Genomic DNA, 20,802 nt, shown 5'->3' with positions numbered 1-20,802 from the left:
ACTATGGATCCCAGGCATATTTTTATGGGTCTTCACTTCCTTTTGCCTTTTATTCCTGAGACCAAGATAAGAAAGACCTTGGTGGACACACAAAGTTTAAGCAGACTGTCCATCCCTCTTTTACAGATACCTGCCCTGTCATGGGAGGAAGTGAGGATGCAACACAGAAGCCCCAGGGCGGGGGTGCTTATCACAGTGGCCTGGTTAATAGCTGCATTGTAAAGTCTGGACCTAGTTAGAAGTCAGTGGAGGTGAGGAGAGAAGAAATGCTGGTCTCCAGGGTTAGGAGTAGAAACGGTTATAATGCTGACAGGAATCCTTTAAATTTGTATCACATTACAGTTTCCAGAAGGTTTCCTAACCCTAGTGTCTGACACTCACAATCTTCACACAGTAGCCAGGCTCGTAATATCCTCATTTTCTTGATCTGTGGACTGGCGAAGTCAAATGAAAGATAAGAACAGTACCTTAATCCACCTTTCAGGTCCTTTCTCAGGAGTCTCCAGGAAGAGGTGACAAAGGAAAGAGAACTGGAAGTAGACACCTCCCCAAATAGTTGCAAGAACGGGCATTTAGCTTTGAAGGAGGTCTGGAAACTCTGCACCTTCTCTGGTTAGTTTGTAAACAACTGGGAGGTGCATCTCTCAGTCATTGCCCTGGAGATAGGGGTCTCTTCAGACACTTATCAGTGTATTTCTGAAAGTGGAGTTTCACAGAGGGTGACAGTGAGGTGGCACCGCCCCTCCCGGACGCGCGGTCTAGCGCCCTCTGTCACCCCAGGGCTTAGGCACGGGGTGGGGGGGGCAGGGAGGCCAGGTGCACCAGGGGTTGGGTAGGAGCCCGGAAGGTGCGCTGCCCCACCCTAGTCCCCCCCACCTCCCCGCGCCTCCTGCGTGAAAGTGAAAGTTCCAGAGCCCCTGCGAAGGTCAAGGATTAGGGGGGCGGGGCCGGCGCGGACGTGGGAGCCGGCGTCGGTCACTGGAGGGGCCATGGATGGGCTCGGCCGCCGCCTCCGAGCCAGCCTGAGACTGAAGCGCGGCCATGGGGGTTAGTGCGGGCGACAGTGCGCGGTGGGGAGAGGGCATGGGGACCTGGGTGCCAGGACTGTAGACTCAGTGCGGCACTAGGGGCAAGATTGAGGAGCAGTTTGGGCGGGATCTGGGTGGTCTGGGCAGGAGGCAGGTGAACTCAGTAAAGCAGGTAGAGAGTCAGCCAGTGAACAGATCTGCTGGGTCGAGGGGAAGCCCGATGACCAGAAACCTGCAAAGGTTGTGGGGCTCTGGGCTGTGGGCCACGTGTCCTTCCATCCAGGAAGCTTGTGGTGCACTAGGATTGCACTGGCATTTGTTTAGTTCCTGGGAGCCAGCTTGTCTCTGCCTTGCTGATAACCGCGCCACAAAAACTTGTCTCCCCAAGACTTTAGCATTGGCCAAGACGTTGGGGTGTGTGTGTGTGTGTGTTTGTGTGTGTGTGTGTGTGTGTGTGTGTGTGTGTGTGTGTGTGTGTGTGTGTAGCGGGGGTGGGGTGGGGAGGAAGGTTAAGCAGGTAGACCAGCCCAACTGTTTTCTCAATCCTGACCTTGAGTCCTGACCTATGAGATGGGATTTTTTTTCCCTGCTCTGGGTGGATGGGAGGGATGAACTGAGATGTCTCATTTGGAAGAAGGGCAATTAGGATTCATTAATGTGTCCATTCATTCAACAAACATCTGTCGCTGTTTATGACTAGCCAGCGCTAGGTCTGAGTCGCCACTCCTGAGTTTGTTCAGACAGAGTCCGTGCTTCTGAAACTGAAAGGTTTGGAAGGGTCATTCCCAGAGAGTTCACCCCTTCCAGTATTTGCAAGTGAAGTGGTCAGTGGGCCCCTCTCCTAATAGGTCTTGGAGAACGCCAGAGTTGAGGTCAGGGCTTCCTTCCTGGAACTGCAGTGACTTGTGACTGATCAGCTCTTTGTCCTTTCTCACTTCTGCCACCCTCACTCCTGCTCCAGCTGTGCTTGTTCTAGTATGTGCCTCTTCTGTCTGCATGCAAGGAGGTGTGTGTGTGCGTGGTGTGTGTGTGTGTGTGTGTGTGTGTGTGTGTGTGTGTTTCCCTGCAGAGTCCTGGCTTGATTTTTGTGGGCTTCCTAAACCTGGGTAATCTGCTGAATGGCTGGATCTGCTTCCTGGGGCTCAGAGGATCAGAGGACACATTTTAGCTGTTCCCCCACACCACCCGTACAGCACCATGAAGGCAGCAATGGTACCTGGAGGGGCTTCCTTGTGGTTGAGGAACAGGAAGGCAGGCCTGTGTGTATGTGCCTGTTCATAAGCTCGGCACCTGCCAGGTCATATGGGTGTGACTTTTTCATCTTTCTTGCTATCCTCCTGCTTCCTGGGGGATTTCCCCTTCTGAAGTCTCAGGCAGTTGTTTCTCAGAGGCGTGTGTGTGTGTGTGTGTGTGTGTGTGTGTGTGTGTGTGTGTGTGCAAGCATGCAAAACACTGGTAGGGAAGACTGCTGTGGTGGTTCTGGGACACCAGCAGCTCAGCAAAGAACAAACAACAGCTTTTCAGATCAAGGTTCCCCAAAGTCCCCTCTTTCCTTCAGGTGGTTGTGGGAGGGGCTTCCTGGTGGAAGAACAAGTGTAACCAGACTCTTGACTTCCTTAGAAGGGTGGCTCCTTCCTCAATTAAAAGTGAGGATTAAGTGAGATGCCTTGTATTTTGCAGGAGTTTGATGCACACTAGTTCTTCTCATGCTTTTCTGTGATAGCCCTGTCTGAAGGGGGAGAAGGAGAAAGCACTCTTGTTGGATCTCTGGAGTCTCAGCCCCAAAGCAAGCCTCGCCACTTTTCTATGGTCTAGGGTTTCTGACTTTGCTGTTCCCCCATTTCTCCTGATAAAGCAGGAGGAAATGGAGTGAAAATGCTGCCCCAAGGACTTAGGAAAAGACATATTTCCTGAACTTCTGGAATGATCGGGAAGATGATTCTGGCTCTCCCACCCCCAGCACACACACACACACACACACACACACACACACACACACACACACCTACCTGATGGCATGTTAACTGTGCAATACACCAGAAGGCCTCATCCTGGATTTGGAACCTTTATAATGCTCACCTTCTACAGATCCTGTTCCTTTTAAGTAGCCCGAATGACTCAATGCCTCAGTTTTCCCTTCTTTATCATGCAGGTACTTGTTCCTTAAGAAAGCTAGTAAAGAAGTGTAACATGCCTGTACAGGATACAGGAAAGACACAGTGACTGCCTGGGATGTCCTGGTTCACCCCTCTCACGGCTTCAGCTCTCATTCTACTTACAATGTTTGGGGCTTTCCCAACAAGTCAACACTGGACCTCCGGGTCCTTGCTTTTACTGGCGCTACAAAGGCCCAGTTCTAGAGTTCTTGGAAGCAGAGTGACAGGCTTCCTGCCATATCAGCACACTCCTTCCCAGAGGGCTGCTAATTCCTTGCAGGAGTGGCAGACAGAGGCACCAGATCCCTTTGCTTCCTCCCTCCGCACTTCCTGGCAAAGGCTCCTTCCTCTTATCCCATACATTTCCTTATCCAGGACTATGTGAGAAACCTGGCTTATCGATGGCTACTTTCCCCCTCTTCCTCAGCCTCTAGACCCAGCACTGGATCTGCAGCTTAGGATGTTGACCTGGTCCAAACAGGAAGGGCTAGGCAGGAGTGAAGATGCTCTGTACCCCCACTATTCCTGATACAACCAGTCCCCTACTCTGGACTAGGAACAGTTTCCTGAGTCAGGGCTTCCTTTAGAAAGAGAGCCTCTGCTGGGGCTCTGGAATAGTTTCAGTGAAAGAGTTCTCTCCTTGGACTAGGACATGTTACAGGGTGTAAAGGATTACCTTTGTATTATTCTGTCAGTAGCAGGATCTCTCAGAGGTGGACTTTGTTTTCTACTTCACCATCAGGAGAGTATCTGTAGGGTCTGTCAAGAGACCCCCTCTCTTGCTAGAAGTTATTTAGAGAATCACTGGGCGAATCTACTTACCTGAATCAGGGGAAGGCAGTAGCGTTTTGGCTGCTGGAAGTGTTCAGTCCAGTGTTCTTGGTTGAATTCTTGAAGTCCTGGATGTTTTAGAATTTGCCAGTTGGCCTGGTGGGACTTTGCAGCTTCTTATGAGCAACTTGGAAAGTTAACAGAGGACAGTCAAAGACATGGAGTGTAAAATACCTATGCTGAGATTCAGGAAATAGTGGAGTTCATGGCCTGATTTTTCCAGGCATCCCTCACTGCCTGAGGTTGTAAATAAACTCACCACATGGTCTGCGGGCGCCGGAACTCAAAGCCCTTATTCCAGGAGCAGTTCTGCCTTGAGATATTTGCTCATGACCTTTTCTCTTACCACACCCTGGGGCTCTTGGGAGGAGCCAAGAGCTGAGCTGCCTTGCCAGGATGCTGTCTCTGTCAGTGCCCATGTTAAGCTGCCTCGTGGGTCCTTTCACATCCTCCTTGCTCAACTACGGAGTACACGGGATGGAAACTGCTCTCCGCCTTTGGGAGACAACACATGGTTCAGCTTAATAAAGCTGTGATTGGAGACCAAAGCAGAAGGCACTTTCTCAGGCTTTCTGTGGCCAGCCTGAAGGAGAAAGAACATTCATGCCCCCAAAGTCCAGAACGATGGAAGGACAAGGGGTAGGCCGAACCCTCAGGCTGCTCCGAAATCGCTTGCCACGACTTCGAGCAGGTCAGAACTGGATTGCCTACTTCCTATTTGGGGTAATCCTCTTATGGGCTGTTTCCTCCTGGACTGCTCCTCCTTCTTTTTCCTTTACATGCCAAAATCCACATGGCCCCCATGTGATCAGGCCAGGAGACCTTACCAGTTTGTAGAGCTAGTTATGTTGCCTGTGGGAGGTCTTGGTATAGCCATAAGAAAATGCCCAGTGGACCCATCTGATTATTTAGTCCAAATTTACTCAGGGCACATGAAATACTACCAGAATTGCTGAGGTAGGCAGACTGCAGTGTCAGGCATCAGGCCTCCAAAAGCCTACAGAGCATGGCTCCTCAGTTTCTACATCAGTGTTTTCTTTTCTCCCTGTGTCACTCAACAGTCTCAAGTTTTCCAGGACAGGTATGGAAACTGCCCACTTGGCTCTGGTCCTTCCTACCCGGTGACTGGTGGTGCCTGGCCAGGCTTGGTATCAGCACTGGCAGTGTGGCCTTGAGGCACACAAGTTGCCCAGATTCTCACACAAACTACAGAAAGGAGGAATGGAATACTTAAGGGACCCTTTCATCTCCATTCTAGGACCGTCCCAGAACAACACTGTGGAAGCTGCCACAGAACCGGAAAGGACCCAGGAACATTCCCTGTCTAGCTTTGCTGGAGGCCAGCACTTCTTTGAATACCTTCTTGTCGTTTCTTTAAAGAGAAATCGGTCAGGGGATGACTATGAACCCACAATCACCTACCAGTTTCCCAAGGTAAGGACAGAGGAGAGGTGGGACCTGCCAACAGGGGTGGGGGCACAGAGGTGTGTTTAAAAGGTGGTGGAAGAGTTCTACTCTGTACCACCCTGCCAGGTCTTGAGCTCTGAGTTCACTACTCTCTTTCCTTTGTAGCCCGGCCCTAGCTTTCTGTTATCACCCAGAGAATCTAGGTCTGACTGCCTTGTGAGGGACTGATTGAACCTCTAGAGCAGGGAAACCAGCCTCGTGCTCTTGCCTAGTTTGCCCAAATTCCACCTCGGTCACCTTTTCCTACAGAGAAGCTCAGCCTCTGCCAGGACTCCTAAGAAGGCCCTTCCTGGTTGTGTGGTAGAGAATCAGGCATACCCAAGACGCAAACACAGGCTGAGATCATACTCCCAAAGTATTAGCGATCTCCTTGTTTGACTCTGCACTGTGTGAGGTACAGTGCACCATTCCATCAACCCCTCTTGTTAGCTCTCAGCAACTGGACAGGATGCTTCTTTTTGCTGATGTAATATTTCTCTGATGTCACCCTCTAAGAGACCAGCTGACCTCTCTAACCCCCTTTTAAAATTAAAAAAATCCTCAGAATACTGAATTCCAACCTGATGTTATATTGATGTGGCCTAGAACAAATTGTTCTTTCTTGGGGTCATTCCAGCAAGACCTGGAATACAGACTCTGTGGTACCAGGCAAAGGCACCTTTGTAGTACATGCTAACAGGAAAGAAGGCTGATAGCCTTGTGACCTCTGCCTCTGCCTAAATCCGCTTGCCTTTTCCTTACAGAGGGAGAACCTGCTCCGGGGTCAACAGGAGGAGGAGGAACGGCTACTCAAAGCCATTCCTTTGTTCTGCTTCCCTGATGGGAACGAGTGGACACAACTCACAGACTATCCCAGGTAACCACTCAGTCTGGGGGCAAGGGTACAAGATTTGGATAACACGACAAATGTGTGGCCCTTGTGGTCCCCTCACCTGGTATGACTTTTTTTTTTTGCAAGGAATGTTTGCCTAGGGTCCTTTAGGCCAAAGATCTTAACTGTGACATGACCTCTATCCAAAGGCACTTAAGAGTCTCTAATCTATCCTATAAGAAATAGTCACTATTTTTGACTCTGCCACTGGCAGAAGCTGGACTGGAAAGAAAGTCTTTGGATTCCAAAACAACAATATCAAAGGCTTCTTACATCATGAACACTGGAAGTCGACCGTGACTTCAAATTTTAGTTAAGAAAAGCCTTCAAACCTTACTTACTTCATCTTTAAGGTGGCAATAGTAATTAAACCTCCTTCAGAAAGGTTCTTTTGAGTGTCAAATGAGGTGATGCATTTGGGCTTGGCACCACTGAGTGCTTAGTGAGTGACCATGGTAATTATCCTCATGATTAATCAGCAGTGCCCCTTTGTCGTCCTCTCCAATTCTCTGATGCTGACTTAGATCTTGTTTTCGAATCTGGTGAGCACATCCTTGGTCTGCTTTCTCTTAGGGAGACCTTCTCATTTGTCCTGACCAACGTGGATGGAAGCAGGAAGATTGGATACTGCAGGCGCCTCCTGGTCGGTGCTACACAGAACCACCCCTTCCTCTCTGCAGAATGTTCAGCTCCACAGCTGGGCTTGCCAAAGCCTCAGCTACAAAAGCTCAGGCTTGGTGGCAGTGGTGGTTATAGGGAGAGTACAGCTCAGCACATGCTGCCATGTTAGTGTCCCTTCTGGAATCCCACAAGAACAAGGATGTACTGTTCCTCCCCTCTCAAGACACCAGGCTCTGGCCTGTGCTCTCCCAGCTCAAACATTTCTACCCACAGAGAGGAGCTCCAACTGAACCCTCTTGTAGTTTTCTCTACCCAGGCCTGGTTGCCTTGTTGCCTGGAGCCTCCCAGATAGCCTGAGATTTCAACAATTCTTGGCAATCAGTTCAAGGATTCTGTAGACACCTTTCCAACATTTTCCTCTTTAGACATTTCCTCATGGCTAAGACACATTGATTTTTGTTCTCACTGACATTCAGCTCATGTTGGCTATGAGTCAGTAATGTTTACCTTTGGGTTTCTGGCCCCCAAAGGCTGCCACTCACACTTTCTTCCTCCTTTTCTTCCTTCTCCTTCTCTTCTCTTATTAGCATATGCCCACTGTATAAAATATAGATTTTATTATGTTTTCTTATGTGCAATCCATGTACTTCAATTATACATATTTACTCTCATCACCTTTTTAATTTTAAGTTTTTCATTCTTTTTCTTTTTAAAAAGAGTATATGAGGCCGGGTGGTGGTGGCGCATGCCTTTAATCCCAGTACTCTGTGAGGTCAAGGCCGGGCTGGACCGACAGCCTCCAAAACAATACAGAGAAACCCTGTCTCGTAAAATCAAACAAAAAAAGTATCTGAGTATTTGAATGCATGCATGTAAGTCCACTGGATTTGAGTTACAAATGATTGTGAGCTACCATTTAGCTGGGAACTAACCCAGGTCTTCCTAAAGAGCAGCAAATGCTTTTAAGCATTGAGCCATCTCTTCTACCCTCCTGTTTCTCTTTTTAAAAAGACTATTTTTAATTATATATGTGTGGTATATGCATATGTTTGTGTGTGATATGTGCATATGTGTGTCTCTGTGTGGTATATGCATATATGTGTGTCTGTGTGGGGTGTGTGCAAATGTATGTGTCTGTGTGTGGGTTATGTGCAAATGTGTATGGGTGTCTTATTAAGCCAGAAGAAGGGCCATCTCCTGAATGGGAGTAAAAGGTGGCTGTGAGCCATCCAGTGTTGGTGCAGGGCATTGAGTTTGGATCTTCTGTGTACTCTTAACCATGGAGACACATATCTAGCTCCTCATGTCTTTTATTTATGTCTTATTTTTCTAAAACTCAAATCTTGCACATTAAATAGAAAATACATATTTGTCTTTTTCTGTGCCTGATTTCTTTTGCTTTAGATAATAATTGTCAGCTACATCCAATTTCCTCAAAATGTTGCAATTTCACCTTTCTTATTATCTGAATAATACTCTACTTTATTTACAGATTATCTTTTCATTTGTTGAGAGACATAGGCTTGTTGCATAATGTGGCTATTGTAAACAATAATCATCGTTTTTTGTCTCTGATAACTATTTTGACCCTTCTTCCGTCTGTTCCATGAAAAGAACCTCTGTACAGGCCTTTCTCCATACAACCATTGACCCACATCCACAGCACCCCAACTTTTGCCCCATCAGTCTCATGTGGGGGAACCCTTGTGGAAGCTGCAGCCCTGAAGGAAACTCTTGTCTCTCCCCAGCCTGCCGGTCCTGGCCCTCGCCTTCCCAAAGTATACTGCATCATCAGCTGCATCGGCTGCTTCGGCCTGTTCTCCAAGGTAGGGTTAGGACAAGATTCCTTGGAGCCTGTTAGGCAGGCCTGTTCAGATTTCTGGCTCTGCCTGGCTGCTTGCCTTGCAACTTGAGCCCTTGGTAGAACACCTTCCTGATAGCCCAGCCAGCATCAAGGATATTGGGTAAAACTGGGCTAAACTGGGCTCAACCCTTTTTAAAGGAAACCTAGGAGGCTGTTTCCCCTCAGAGAGAAAGAACTATTGTTCATTCTTCTTCCTGCCTTCCTGGTTGGTCTGAGGTGCAGATGAAGTATAACATGAGAAAATACTTCATAAAAAGTAGGGCACCACACAAGTCAAAGGGCAAATATTCAATGAGGATCCTGAGATTTACCCTGCCTCTGATGAGACTAAAAGAGAAATTGAGGACTTGTGTTGCTGGGTATAGGATCAAGGCAGAGTCCCTAATTCTGGACATCACCTATCTTGGTAGCCAGAAGGACTCTGGATGAAGGAGAGGAACTCCGTGGACTTCTGCTTGGGTGTATCTTACTTGTGTGAATCACACTGAGGACTGGTGGCAACCTCATCCTGATGATAGTCCACAGTAAATAGGAGAGTGATACCCAGAAAGTTAGGCTTCTAGGTTCCTATTCTAGCTAGTGCTAACATGGGACATGACTTGTTAGGCCTGGTAGTTTTATGTCAGTGTCAGGAGACAGAAAGACTATTAGAGACAATCAAAAGAAAGTAGGTTTTGTCCATGAGATGGAAGCCAGTTGGTGGAGGGGCCTAGAAAATGCCAGAGAATAAGCAGGACCAGTGTGAGAGCCTTAGGATATTCAGTAGAATCTGTCTAAGTCTTGCTTCCCTTCCTGTTGTCCTTACCCTGTAGATACTAGATGAAGTAGAGAAGAGGCATCAGATCTCCATGGCTGTCATCTACCCATTCATGCAAGGTCTCCGAGAGGCTGCCTTCCCTGCTCCTGGAAAGACTGTCACCCTTAAGAGCTTTATCCCTGACTCAGGCACAGAGGTAGGTTAACAAGTGTGTGGCTCTCTCTGTGGCTGGAGAGGGTGGGCTTTTGTGGGACTTCTCAATGTTTTTCTTTCATTCACCAGGTTCAAGTATAGGGAAGCTGAGTCAGTCATTATGATTAGTGACAGAGCTAAAAATTCACCCCAATTGTGCTGCACCTTCTAACCTGATGTCTACCTGCATCTATTTACTATAAGTCTACTGAATTTTGTCCGTGGTCATGTATGGTGCTCAGTTCGTGCCTACTCTCCAAACTTCCAGTTGCTCTTACACCTTACCTTCATTCTCTGTGTTTGTCCTGTGTCTCTACCCTACAGTCTCCATCTGTTTTATTTCTTATCATTCATCCCCACCCCTAAGTCCACACCCATCTCTTGAAGTTGGTACTATTGCTCAAAGTTACTAAAGAACAGAGGTAGCAAGTAGAATTCCAGCCAGGATATCTGGGACTTTGGAAATTCCATGTGTACCTCTGAACCTGGTCATTCCCAAAGAAGAACCAGGGAGTCACTAGGAAGTTTCAGTTACTGGAAAAATAAGTACTGAAGGAAAGACAGGTACCAAAGTGCTATGTGTTGAAATAGGTATTTTCTGGGTACAGTGGTGAAGTAAGATGAATATGGCTCCTGACGTCATAGAGCTTAAAAGTCTCATGGAGAAGGCACATCGGTAAACATGTAAATGAGCAAACATACCAGAGAATACAGTTAAAGATTTGGCAGTCGCACTGCAAGGAAAAGTTTGAGGAAGTCTTAAATTGACTGTGGTAGGCATCTGGGGCTCAAGGATAGAAGGAGGAGAGGAAAGCAGTGCCTGGGAGGCCCAAGCCACGTGGGGCTTTGGGCAGGAGAAGAGCTCTGTTCCAGAACATGCACATGGTGGAGCATATGGAGACGGGCATGTGTCCCAGGCTGGATTTCCTGGCCATACTGAAGATTCCACCCAGCTGTCTTCAGAGCAGAAGGAAGCCACAGGCGGGTCGGCCAGGATCAGATCTGTTCTGTGGGAAGAGTGGGGTAGGCCTGGACTGGGTCTGTGATTTTGTGTTGCTGCAGTCTTTCTCTGTGGTTTTCCCACAGTTCATCTCACTGACAAGACCCCTGGACTCCCACTTGGAACATGTGGACTTTAGTGCTCTGTTGCACTGTCTCCATTTTGAGAAGATTATTCAGATCTTTGCCTCTGCAGTACTGGAAAGAAAAATCATCTTCCTGGCAGAAGGTCTCAGGTAAGCTCTGCCACGGGCTGACCAGACTGAGTTGCATTCCCAGATCCAAGGGACTATATGGGTGCTTCTTGAAGGCAGTCTGATTGTAGGGCCCGTGTGTGTACCTTCCAGCTTCTGCATTTTAGACCTAGAGAAACAGGTAGTGTAATTTATCTGGCCATCTCCAAATTTGATTGCTGCCTGACTATACTAATCTAAGAAGGACATGGAGCATTCCTGGTATAATACAGGCAGAGTCAGCTAGTGTGAATGCAGACATGATTCTGCCCTTGCAAGGTCAGGCTGAGGGAGGAAAGAGGGTGGAGAAGAGGACAGGAAGCTATATAATAGCATGGAGGATAAGCTCATCTACCCATTTATGAACTCACTCAACAAATATTTATTGCATGTCAACTGTTTGCCAGATGCCAAGCATTGGGGAAATAGCAAGAAGACTCTGTGTTTGCCCATAAGGACATGAAGGGTTATGTATTGGTTTTAAGCACAGGTATTGAAACCAGCAGAATCACTTTCAAATCTTGTTCTTCCACCTTTAGCTGTAGTTCCACTTCAGCTGGCTTCTTAGCTTCTTGAAGTCAAGATATCCTTATCTGTAGAATGAAAGTGGTTGGATTTGCTTTATATAATTGTGACGAGGATTAAAGGCGGGATGCTCAGTGGTAAACACCTAGGACACCACTAGCTGCAGATGGGTGAGGACTACCTACTACTCTCAGTTCACAGTTGAGTATATGCCTGTGAGTAGAAGCAGGAAGCTGTCATGTGTTGGCTGCTACCTTCAGGAGAATTCAAGTCTGAAAAGGCTGTGGGGACTCATGTGACAGGCATAGAAAAACAATTGATAAAGAGTAGGAGATCGACTGTGTAGTCCTGGCTGGCTTGGGACTCACTGAGATCTGCCTGCCTCTACCTACTGAGAGCTTGGATTAAAGGCATGTGCCACCACAGCAAGAAGGAATAACTTTGGGCTGAATCCTGGCACGATCCTTTCACGACGAAGGAAAAGAAGTTGAGGAAGCTACAGAGGATCAAGGGAATGTCATGAGTTCCAGAGGAAAGGAAGCTTGGCAGGGATCAGGGGTTTGTGTGATGAAAACAATGTCAGCAATAACCAAAAAGGAAAATATCATAGGCTAATTCTTATGAAAAGGGGCATCATTTTTGTTTTGGAGAACGTTCTTCTACACTCTGTGTAGAAGTTTCTGTGGTACCTGGAGCTCAGGCTCCAACTAGGCTCTTTCTCTTCGGATCCGTGTTTGGGGTGTGAAAGCTGCACATTTGCCTCTCAGGAATGAACTTTCTCCAGGAAATGTTAACACTTCCTACTTTCTTGCCACATGGAATTTTCAGAAACTGGAGGCTGGTGCAGGGAGGGGACTTCCAGCCAGCCAAGGTTTTTAGCTAGGCACTAGATAGAGACTTAGTCTGTCCAACTCAGGAAGTGCTAACTTGATACCAGGGCTTCCGCATCTGTGTTTGCATTGGCCTTAGATGTGGGCAGTTTGGCTGGAGAAATGAAAAGCTATGAGAACTAGCAGAGAATAGGAATGCCAGAGTGGGGCTGTGTATGGTGAGGGTAAGGAAGGAGACTGAGCTGTGACTTGGACAGTAAGGACATGAGGAATCCTTGTAGCAAAATCTTGAGGAGTCACCTCTGTGGGACTTTCCGGAATCTCTGAGTAGTTGTTCCTGGAACCCAGGGATTTCCCAGACGAACCCAGGCACCAACCTGGTAACTACAGGGAGCCATAAGGGGGCATGGCTGTAGATGATGGCTCTGCCTCTTCTCCAAAGCCTGGTATTAGCTATGAGTCCTTCAGAGAAGGGCCAGTGTTATTCTTCTCGTTATCCCTGTGCTTTGCAGCATAAATGCTCACTCAGATCCTGCTTAAATGAAGACCTGTCTTCTGAGCTACTCTTATTTCCTGCTCTGGTAATGACTTGGGAGAACTAGCTGGGAATAGAGATTAAAGGGGGCCCCACTCTGGCTAGTAGGGCCTCACCTCTCCTGATTTCTACTTTTCCTCTTACCAACAAGTGGTTACAAGCCCTGTGATCAGCATGGCTTCCAGACTTGGAATTTTTATTTTACCCAGCATAGGAACATTGCCAGTAGCTTCTGTAAGTGTGGGGCTCTGGGCCAATGCATAGGAACATGAGCCTTGCTGACCCCCTCTCTGTTGTGTTCCAGTACCCTGTCTCAGTGTATTCACGCCGCAGCAGCTCTGCTCTACCCCTTTAGCTGGGCACACACATACATCCCTGTGGTCCCTGAGAGCCTTCTGGCAACTGTCTGCTGCCCCACCCCCTTCATGGTCGGGGTACAGATGCGCTTCCAGCAGGAGGTGATGGAGAGTCCCATGGAAGAGGTAAGCTGCATCCAAGAGAATGCATGGCTCACAGCCAGGCAGGCTTTGATTTGTATCCTAGCTCTGCTGCCAACAGCTGTGTGAGATGGGGCATATTACTTAATCTCTTTAAACCTGAATTTATCAGTAAAATGAGTATTGCTAGAGACTGAGAAAAATGACATGGCTCCTAACCTGGCACCTGATACACAGCCCATGATTGTTTTGTGGACTTAAGAAACAAGATGTTGCTTATTCTGAGGTCATGAGACTATCTTATTAGCCCGTTATCCTTATTGAGCAGTCACTTTGGTGATCTCTCAGTTAAATGAATGATCACAGCTGGCTTGTGCAACACACACTCCACTGGAATTCAAATTTCTTGGAAAGAAGCCCTTTTGTAAACTAAGTTTTGAAAATGAAGAGATTTGCAACAAGTACCATCTTTTTGAGTAGCTCAGGGCTCAGTTGGGTAATGATGACATAGATTCAAATCTTTGGATTTGTTGCTTAGTAATAGACCTGACATAAAAGAGGGTTCAACTATATAAATGGGTGTTAATCACATCCACCCCAAAAGGTGGACAAAGAACTTGAAATGATATATATCACTATAGCTGAATACAGGACTACTTGGGAAGGTCAGCCCTGGCTAACTATTAACTCACTGTGTAGAGACATGGTTACCTATTGAGGCATCATGATGCAAGCACTAAAGAGGCCCGGAGGTAGTCCTAGTGGGAGGATTTCCTCTTTACATAAGAGGTTGATGAGTTCCAGCAAACTTGTACCTTAGATGAGGCAGCAGTGGAACTCACAGAAAGGCCAAAGCCCTTATTTAGAAGGTGCTCCTGGGAGGGAGAGAAGCAGGCTGTTTGCTTTTGTTTCTCTTGCTCTTGTGCTGAGTACACATGCCCTGTGAACAACCCTTAGCCTTATGATTAACTGGAGCAGGGTATCAGCCCCACTTTAGTAATAAAACTCAAAATGTCTCAACCCCAGAGGTTATGTAACTTCCCTTCTCTGAAGCTGAGGCTCCTCCCAACAGTCAAGGAAGACAGGACGAAGGCCAGTAAGGCTCTGGCCCTTGCTAGCCAAGAGCTTTTTCTTATTTTATTCCTTTGCAGCTGCTCAGAGAAATGGGCAAGACCGACAAAGGAGCAAGTTCACATGGGGTGTATGCATGAGTGCTTTTTGGGCATAGTGCAAGGTTCTCTGATTCTCCACATAAGTTTTCTGAAAGGAATTACTCCATAGACAATATAATCAAAATACTGAAAAGACTTCTGGGAACAACCTCAAAAAATATTCATGCACACACTTCTCCCCACCCCCAAGTGAACAGCTTTCCTTGCATGAAGGCATTCAAACCTATGTATACATGCTGTTTCAGGCCTGGACTAGTTCAGCTTTTCTCCCCTGATGATGGATAATTACAGTGCAGGCTGTGTTTTGGCAAATTTTCTAGTTTCTCTTCCCTTACATTTGAAAGTAGGGAACATATAGGGATCCTTCATTCTATTGTCAAGACCCGGGAAGGATATTAAAAATAGGGACCCAAAGTAGTCCTTAAATGCCAGCACGGGATTTGAGACCTATGGTTCATTGGTGACCAAATCCCTGTAGAATAGTTAACAGTTTGATACTGTTGTTGTTGCTGTTTTTGAGTGTTAGTTTGTGGTATCTCTTGCTTATAGGAAGTGAAAGGAGAAGGATCAGGGTTCAAGCCCTAGACTACACAGGATCCTATCTCAAAGCAAAACCAAGGAATGATGTCAGAGTTCATGAGTTTTCAAATGTCAAAATCTAATCATTTGAAATATTTTAATTTAAATAATGGAAGTGGTCCAGTTACCTAAGAATACTCTGAGGAATCAGCAGCATGACTGTTGTGTCTAAATTGCGGAATTCTCAGGCTGTCCTGATGGTCCAGGAACTTGATTCTCTGCTTGTCTCATTTGCAGCCAGCACATGCATAGTTCCTCTTGCTTCTTTTCCTTTCCTCTTCCTGTTGACCCTGGGCTAATATTCTTCCCTTGCTGAGTTTCCTACTGGAAGGCTCAAGGCTGTTATCGAGCTTTTAATTAATTGAATCAAGGCCAACAACATGCTAAACATGTGCTCTACCACTGACCTCCACTTCCAGCCAATCTAAGGGAGTTTTTAAGAAGCCCGGGTGATTGTGCATGAGAGTGTGAAAAGATCAAAACATGGCTGCCTCTGACCAGTCCTCTGCTGAGTAGACCGGAGGACCAGATGCTGAAGGAGAGCTAGAGAGAAAGGATGTGGTCCCAAAGACCACAATTTAACAGAACTGGTTTGCTATTTTTCAGCACCATGACCTCTAGGAACTGTATACGAGGAGGCACACTAAAGAAACTGCTGCCATGACTGCTCCATGATATGGTTAAGGATTTTATTGTAGATAGATATGAGAGAGGCATCTGGAAGACTCCAGAGCAGAGACAGAAAGTAGACTGAACAGAGTCAGCATATTGGACATGGGCAGTGCTGGGGAAGCAGGAGAGAACAGTGGAGAGTGAGCTGGTAAGAAATGGAGAATAAACTGACTTGTGAAGCAACCTTGTTTCTTATCTAAATTTAAAATGGAAAATAAAAAAAAATAATAATAAATAAAAAAAAAGAAAAAAAAAGAAATGGAGAATAGAGCATAGCGAGAGAGAGAGAGAGCGAGTGAGAGAGAATAAGAGACAAACACACAACACACACACACACACACAGAAAGAGAGAGTGAGAGAGAGCACACAGAGAATACCTGGGTTACAAGAAGGATAAGTAGCTAAGCAGAGGGAAGCTGTGAGCTTACATTAATGGTGAGAAAGCTAGTAAGCTAGTAGGGAATTTAGAATGTGTAACAGGTACTTGTGATACTGGAGGAGCCTGGGGGGGGGGGCAGCATGGGCCTTTGATATGCTGATAGATACTAGAGTTAGCCATATGTCCCTCCTGCCTGAGGTAAGGGAAAGGACCCCTTTTGGCAGATGGGAATGGGTTTCACTGTTCCCTGAGGAATGCTGGCATTTATCTCATCACCAGAAATCCTATAGTTCAGGTTGAGCTCATGCCTAGATATTTGGACTGCTTTTTGGAGTTTGGAGTTCCATTGATTCTGATGTGAACTTCTCTAGGTTTATCTCATGTACAAAATGAGATAAAGCTAGCTTCATAGAATTATGGCTAGAATTAAATAAAATATGCAAAGTGAGTATTGAGTGTGCCATGGGCATGCTCTGCATTAAGGAAGCAGTTTCTACTATTCCTATAGCCGGTGTTGTTTTCCTTATTATTATTATTATTATTATTAGTAGTAGTAGTACTGTGATGATGATGGTACAGGATCTCTCTGATGATGATAAGGGTCTGTTAAACCCATTCCAGGCTTGCAACTTAAGGCAATCTTCTGTTTGCCTAGGATCCCAGAGTGCTAGGATTAAAGATGTGCATGTCATGATTAGTGCTTTGAGGGATGGCTATGGCTATATTTCCTTGTATTTATTTCTATCTTGGCTCTTTCCTTGGCTACACACACCATTTTCTACCTGGGAAATTAGATTTCTAGAAAAGCAAAAAAGGAATGAGAATGCCAGACAGGAAATAAGAATTACAAATACTGATGTTACTGCTACCTGGGCTTCAGGTATAGTCATGGCAGAAAGGGAGTTGGTAGTTGAAATCCATGAAGAGATAAAGTCATTTTGTGTTTCCTTCAGGTCCTGTTGGTTAATCTTTGTGAAGGAACCTTCCTATTGTCGGTAAGTGTTTGCATCGAGGGCACCTGCAGGCCTAACCTTTTGAGTCTCATGATGTCCTACTGATCTCAATAGACACTTTGAGAAAGAACGTGCGCTGTCTTTCCCTCATGAGGTCACAGGCAAGGATCCACTGTGCTTCAGCGACAGTGTCTTTTGAGCAAGCAACATACACTTGTGGGGATGAATAGATAATCTCTTTGCATCTCTTTGCTCATGCTTGAATTCAAACTGGAGGCAAAGAAATGATTTTTGCTACTCTCTATGGAGCAGTGGTTTGGGGTGGAGTAGGGCAAGAACTCATAAACTCCTCATATTCTCCTGGCACCCTTCCTGATCTCCTGACCAGAATGCTTGACCTTGATCTAGGTCTGTTCTCTTCTAGGTTGGTGATGAAAAAGACATCCTACCACCAAAACTTCAGGATGACATCTTGGACTCTCTTGGTCAGGGAATAAATGAGTTAAAGAGTAAGTTCTAGGCTCCTCTTTCCCAGGGAGCTTGAGGGAATTATTCCCTATTTGTTTATTAAAATAAACTCGTTTAGTAGCTTGTGTCAGGGAACTAAATCCTGAATGAGACTTTGTTTCTTTTACTTGGGAATGGTAGAGAATCTATACCGAGTTTCTAGACTCCTGTTTCTTTTGCTTTTGTAACATGAGACATGGTCTCAAACTTGTGGCAATCCTTCTGTCCCAGACACTTGAAATTGGTATAGTAGCTGTGAACCATCTCAGTCTCAGGCTTCCATTTCAACCAGTTATTTACTCAGCTGCCTCCCCTAGGAACTTCCAGACAGCAATGGAAACCATAATGAGAGGTGAATTTGGGTAATTTCATCCTTGTATTGCTCTGAGATAGGCCTTTCTGTCTCTTGCAGCTTCAGAACAAATCAACGAGCATGTTTCAGGACCTTTTGTGCAGTTCTTTGTCAAGACTGTGGGTCACTATGCTTCCTATATTAAACGCGAGGCCAGTGGGAAAGGCCACTTCCAAGAACGATCCTTCTGTAAAGCTGTCACCTCCAAAACCAAGCGCCGGTTTGTGAAGAAGTTTGTGAAGACACAACTTTTCTCCCTGTTCATCCAAGAAGCAGAGAAGAGCAGGAATCCTCCTGCAGGTACACACAGCCCACCAACTTCTCTGCAAGTATCTCCCTTAAGGAGAGGAGTCCTGGAAGAGTGTTCCTCTTCAGTGACAGACAGAACAGAAGGGCTCAATGGAAGTAACCATAGGAAATGCTTCAGGGGCTGGTAGTTTGTAAAGAGATGTCTGTCTATCACTCAGCACCCTGGGCCCTGTTTTGTCTTTTTCTGGAGCTAACTAATATTTGTAGGTCTCCTTTTGGGTTAGAGTAAATTTGGTAAGGGCCTAGAGATCCCGGCAGCTTATGGGTAGGGGAGAGTGTGGGGTCTGTTTTTTTTTTTTTTTTTTTTTTTTTTTGTGGAGAATACTTACTCCTGAGTTCATCAGTCTACCTAACACCTGCTTTAACCCACAGGCTATTTCCAAAAGAAAATACTTGAATACGAAGAGCAGAAGAAACAGAAGAAATCAAGGGAAAAGACTGTGAAGTAAAGGCCATGGTGGGCAACACTGTCTAGAGCTACAGGCCAATTTGGACTTTGGCCCTTCTGGTGTGACAGGATCAGTGAGGGAGGCTCTCAGCCCCGGAATCCATGGCCTCCTTCCAACTGGTACCCAGTCTTACTTCAAAGTGGTGTCTGAGTTTGGGATCCTTGGTGTCAGCGTTTCTCAGAACTTTGAGAGCTCTCATCCAAGCTCATAGAACTGTACTCAAAGCTGCATTTTTAGCAGACTGGACACAGTGGGAAACAGTAGTACAGGTGTGGGTGCTTGATTAGCAATTTCTGCAACTGCCATCTCCTGTGAACCACTGTTATAAAATCTTCAGCAGACAACATTGTTGGGGCCCAATGACCCATGTACAAAAGAGTGGTCTGACATGTGAGGATGAGAATAAAGATATAAACTGCTTATTGTTTGTCAATCTAGGAGGCACTGTATAGGAGAACTAAACTAGACATGGAGAAGAACCTGGTCACACTAGGCTGTTTGGAATCACAAAACCAGGGGTCAACAGCACCACTTCTAGTAGGAAGAGTAAGAAATCTTGATCAATGTGGCCACAACATAGTAGTCTTTGGTACAAGTCAGGTGTGCTTTCCAGAATCATGAGCAGGAATTGCTAGCATGAAGGAGGCAGCTTGGCCGGGGACAACTTAATGGAGAAATCCCCATCAACAGAAGCCTTTGAAGGCTACTTCATGACTTCCATAAACAGACCAGACTGCCCTTAACCCAGCCAGGGGTAGTCCATGACCTTCAGTCTTAGGCATCTCACCTCAACTGCTTATTTAGGTTCCAATTCTATTCTCTAAGGTGGAGAGATTCCTCTCTGCATTGGCATTTTTTTCCCTTTATAATCAAAAGTTTTTATTATTTATCTAGGCCTTCTTTTCCTATACTACATTCAGTTTCTGCTTAAAATTGCAAGAGAAACATCTTGCCTTCTAAAATTCTATCTTTGAAATGCTTTCCCACCGTACTTTTTATGGCAGCCTTCAGAAGTTTCTGAATCCCATACAAAGAGTGCAAATGCTGTGGGAGGTGTAACAAGAGGCAGGGCCACAAAATGGAAGTTTAAGGGACACATTCTGACTTGAGGAACACATACTCCTACTGCAGGTGGTAGATGTCCACATGCCATGCCTAATATAATTCTACAGCTTCTAGGAACCATTCTATCTGTTTAGAGGGTTTATAGAAGTGGTTGCTAAAACCTTGTTAGATCTTGAAAAGTTTCAGACCAAAAACCAGAATGCTGTCAAGGCTGAGAAAAAAACTGAGGCTCCAAAATAGGTCTATCTGGTAGACTTCTGAACCTGGAGTACATATGGTGGCACAGCCTATGTCCCCAGCATTCAGGAGGCTAAGCAAGGAGAACTGAGAGTTCAAGGCCAGCCCAAGCTACTGTGGGACCTTGTCCAGAATCCCCACCAAAAAGGTCCAGACTATGTTTTCTAAAAAACACCCACATGTTGAATGATTCTCATACTCTAGGAGGTCAGTGAACACAGCATCCAGGGCCAGCTGAGGCTTTATACAAAGCAATCATTGACTTAATGATGCTGACATTTTTCTAGGGCCAAAGGAAGCACACATGAGCGATTTTCAGATTTCCTCTATGTTGAGGAGAAAAAAACATGACACATGTGTTTATTTCAATTAGCCCTGAGTAACTCTGTTTATAGCATTGGTATTGTATAGAAAACACTAACTAGAATTCAGAAGACAGCCTAGATTCCATCTGGAGTACAGTAATAATGTGTGACAACTGGTATTTCATTTCGCCTCTTTAGGCCTCAATTTCCACTAGGCATAAACAACTGTTAAATGTCTGCTGAAATAAATAAAACAATGGATGTAACTGTACTATTGGAGGATTACCTGTCCTTTTTTCCCCTTGTTGTTTCTTAGATTATCTTTATATCCCAGTCCACTGCCCCCAATTTTCTGAGTCTTGTGTAGATCAGATTGGCCTAAAACACCACAGTCAAGGATAACTTGAACTTCTGATCCTCCTCCTGCTTCTACCTCCAAGTGCTGGAGTTCACTAAACTTTGTACTTCTTTATACTA

General features: G+C 45.8%; 2 protein-coding genes across 6 annotated transcripts in view; one reads left to right on the top strand and one right to left on the bottom strand.

Moving 5' to 3' along the window:
* LOC101843690 (acidic mammalian chitinase) overlaps positions 1–4,400 on the bottom strand; it is a 99,732-nt gene extending 95,332 nt beyond the window's left edge. For 2 of the 3 annotated variants that reach the window (XM_040752084.1, XM_040752086.1), the window contains exon 1: positions 468–784. The gene's annotated coding sequence lies outside the window, so the exon portion shown is untranslated. Of the gene's footprint in view, positions 1–467; positions 785–4,006; positions 4,143–4,274 lie in introns of those variants that run through there. The other variant, XM_040752085.1, reaches the window with a different exon arrangement.
* Positions 916–20,596, top strand: Dennd2d (DENN domain containing 2D). 3 transcript variants are annotated; one of them, XM_005076588.4, is made up of 12 exons: positions 916–1,047; positions 5,274–5,449; positions 6,226–6,338; positions 6,927–6,996; positions 8,723–8,800; positions 9,651–9,791; positions 10,874–11,022; positions 13,214–13,391; positions 17,102–17,143; positions 17,526–17,610; positions 18,021–18,260; positions 18,642–20,596. In XM_005076588.4, the coding sequence occupies exons 1-12, from the start codon at positions 990–992 to the stop codon at positions 18,716–18,718; spliced, it is 1,407 nt and encodes a 468-aa protein (XP_005076645.1). In that variant the 5' UTR covers positions 916–989; the 3' UTR covers positions 18,719–20,596. The 3 variants fall into 3 exon arrangements, with proteins under 3 accessions (XP_005076645.1, XP_005076644.1, XP_012973560.1); XM_005076587.4 differs by lacking the exon at positions 916–1,047 and adding an exon at positions 4,473–4,706; XM_013118106.3 differs by lacking the exons at positions 916–1,047; positions 5,274–5,449; positions 6,226–6,338; positions 6,927–6,996 and adding an exon at positions 7,114–7,138.
* Positions 20,597–20,802: the final 206 nt, after the last annotated feature.

This window comes from Mesocricetus auratus, unplaced genomic scaffold (assembly GCF_017639785.1).
Source record: "Mesocricetus auratus isolate SY011 unplaced genomic scaffold, BCM_Maur_2.0 Super-Scaffold_100009, whole genome shotgun sequence".
Taxonomy (NCBI): domain Eukaryota; kingdom Metazoa; phylum Chordata; class Mammalia; order Rodentia; family Cricetidae; genus Mesocricetus; species Mesocricetus auratus.
The sequence above is the reverse complement of the archived record's forward strand: the minus strand, read 5'-3'. Positions and strand labels throughout refer to the sequence as shown.